Source organism: Gekko japonicus, unplaced genomic scaffold, assembly GCF_001447785.1.
Source record: "Gekko japonicus isolate JY-2015 unplaced genomic scaffold, Gekko_japonicus_V1.1 scaffold65, whole genome shotgun sequence".
Taxonomy (NCBI): domain Eukaryota; kingdom Metazoa; phylum Chordata; class Lepidosauria; order Squamata; family Gekkonidae; genus Gekko; species Gekko japonicus.
The window spans coordinates 1,260,785-1,263,485 of NW_015165832.1; the positions used below are offsets into that span (position 1 = coordinate 1,260,785).

The 2,701-nt window shown below is 38.8% G+C and overlaps 1 protein-coding gene across 1 annotated transcript in view; it reads left to right on the forward strand.

Moving 5' to 3' along the window:
- Nucleotides 1–1,553: 1,553 nt before the first annotated feature.
- SHANK2 (SH3 and multiple ankyrin repeat domains 2) overlaps nt 1,554–2,701 on the forward strand; it is a 512,140-nt gene continuing 510,992 nt past the window's right edge. The window contains exon 1 of the mRNA XM_015410855.1: nt 1,554–1,757. Within this exon, the coding sequence (XP_015266341.1) occupies nt 1,554–1,757 (204 nt within the window). The remainder of the gene's footprint in view (nt 1,758–2,701) is intronic.

A 2,701-nucleotide genomic window follows, 5' to 3' on the forward strand; every position in this document is an offset into this window, starting at 1 on the left:
CTATCTGAAATCTCCATTGCAAGTGCAGATTGATCAACAATTGCATCAGCAACATGACCACCATGGTGGGGAAAAAAACCCTTCTGTGGAATTAGACATGCTCTTGTAGAAATAGAGCATACTGATCAGCAATATGATTTGTTTTTGAGCCTTCTAATCAGTTTTATTAAACCTGTAAATATTTATGTTTTCTGATCAGTTAAGGTACATCAGAGAGCTGCATTTCTCTGAAATTTAGTGAAGCATAAAAAGTAAAATGCTCCCTCAAGGGGAGTAATCTTAAAAGAAAGCTATTGTATATTGACTTATTTTAGATATATTTTGAAGCAGTATTTTCTAAAACTCTCCTCAGCTGGTGCTGACCAGTCAGAGAGGGGGGCGTGCAACCAGGCAGCAGCCTGTCAACTCAGACTGCTTTTCAGTGAGGCATTAACACCTAATCTCCCAGCTCTCTGAGTTTGATGCACTAAGCATCCTGGTTTTTGAAGTCAGTTCCTCGAAGGTGGAAGCATCATGCTGCATCATACTATCGGGTTGCTGTGAATAACTGAAGTCATAAATCCTTGCATAGCTAGGGCTTACTGTAGTTGTTCCTATGTAGTAGCACTCAGAGTGTTGAATTAGCATTGGGGAGACCTGGTTTTAGTCATGGAGCTCATTGGGTCACCTTGAGCCAGTGACTAGGTTGCCAGCTCCAGGCCGGGAAATTCCAGGAGATTGGGGGTGGGGGGGGGTCTGGGGAGAGCAGGGTTTGGGGAGGGACTTCAGTGGGCTATAATGCCATAGAGTCTACCTTCCAAAGCAGCCATTTTCTCCAAGGGAACTAATCTCTGTCACCTGGAGAATGGTTAAAATCCCAAGAGATCTCCAGCCACCACCTGGAGGTTGGCAGCCCTAAGCCAGTCAGAGGGTAGGGGGGTCAGGTTAATTACTCTAGAGGTCAAACAAAGCCAGTCTATTTGGAACAAGATGAGGAGTGGAGGAATATGTTTCCCACTTTGAGCTGCTCTGAGAATGGATGAGACAGAGATGTGATAAATATTAACTGAACTAATAATATGGATTTGCCACTTTGGCATGAGATAGGAATAGCTGGTGCATGGCCTGCCTTATAGGCAGTGAAGGTAGACTTTCAAAAAGGACAAAAAGGACAAGATATAGGCCTTTCCCTGAAATTGGACTGTTTCTGTTAAATAAGAAAGGCTAAAATAAACATGGAATTATAACTGCTTCCAAATACTGTTACATTCGAAAACTGCATTTTTTCTGCCCATTTGATATCCCCAAATCTAATCTATGGCTATGTTTTACATAAGATTTGTAGAAGACATAGGAAGAAAACGTTCTTTACTTTTCCCAAATTTTACTAATTATACTAACTATATTTTTGTATAGCAGTGACAATTGTCTTGTAAACTAGAGTAGATGAAAAATACACAAAAATACACAGATGCAGTCCTCATGCCAACAGAAATACATAAACATTTTATCTGTGTAATAAGTTTCCCCCTATCCTTTGTGTTTTTAGCCAAATGCATTAACAGGTACTGAACATGCCTCGCAGTCCAACCTCCAGTGAAGATGATATGGCTCAGAGTTTTTCGGATTATTCAGTGGAATCTGAATCAGACAGCTCCAAAGAAGAAACCATTTATGATACTATCAGGGCTACAGCAGAAAAACCAAGCAGCAGGATGGAAGACACCCAGAGTAACACATTAGTGATACGAATAATAATTCCTGATTTACAGCAAACGGTAAGAACTCCATTATGAATTAGTGGTGCAAAATCATCCAGTTGACCAAACCGAAATTGTCAATTAAAAGATATCTGATCTGTTCAGAGCATTTAATAATAAAGGCATTTAGGTAGTATGTGTATGTGATTTTTTTAAAAAATGTAGAAGCTTTACTTGAAGCCCCTGTTTATGGAAAATAATTTTGGAAAAACTTAGCTGTCTGGATTAAGTAAGTCGAGTGTGTACTGTACTGGGTGCATGATATTTCAGCAGACTGAAAGTCATTTCTGCATGCTTGCATACTTAATGAAACAGAACAGCTACCAACAACAGAGAAAACTTCCCTCACTTTTTGTGGCTTTATAATGTGCATATCCCTTTAGTTCCTTAGCTACGTTTGTCAAGAATTTTTTACAAGGAGGGGTAGGTTTTGAACTCATTCTTATTCCCTAAAAAGGGGGAATGTGTGCTGAATCTTTAAGACAGACTTGGTTTCTCATAAATGTTCTCTTTGAGCAGTGGGATTGAATAAGAGTTGAGAAAAAAAACTAAACAAGGAATGTGTTTTCCTCCAAAGCAATGGCTGGCTTATGGCCCATCAGATGAAAGCATGAGTACTTTCGGCTGACTAAAATGTGCAAATGTCCTTGCCTTCAACCAGTTTTCATTTTAGCAGTGTAATTTTGCTATTCTCTAGTTGCCCAAAAAGAATTAATTAGATTTATAATGGTCATTTTTTTTTCATATATCAGAAAGGTCAGGACAAAATTTCAGGTCACCAGTGATGATATTTTCACTCAAAACCTTAGTTCAGTGCAAGGATATTTAGGTCTGAAGCTTGTCATAGAATTTAAAGAAGTTTAAAGGCACTCCTGTGTAAATTTACTCCATTCAAATTCCACTGATTTCAAAGGAATTAGACTGGAGAAATTAAGCATATGATTGCACTGTTAGGGTATGAT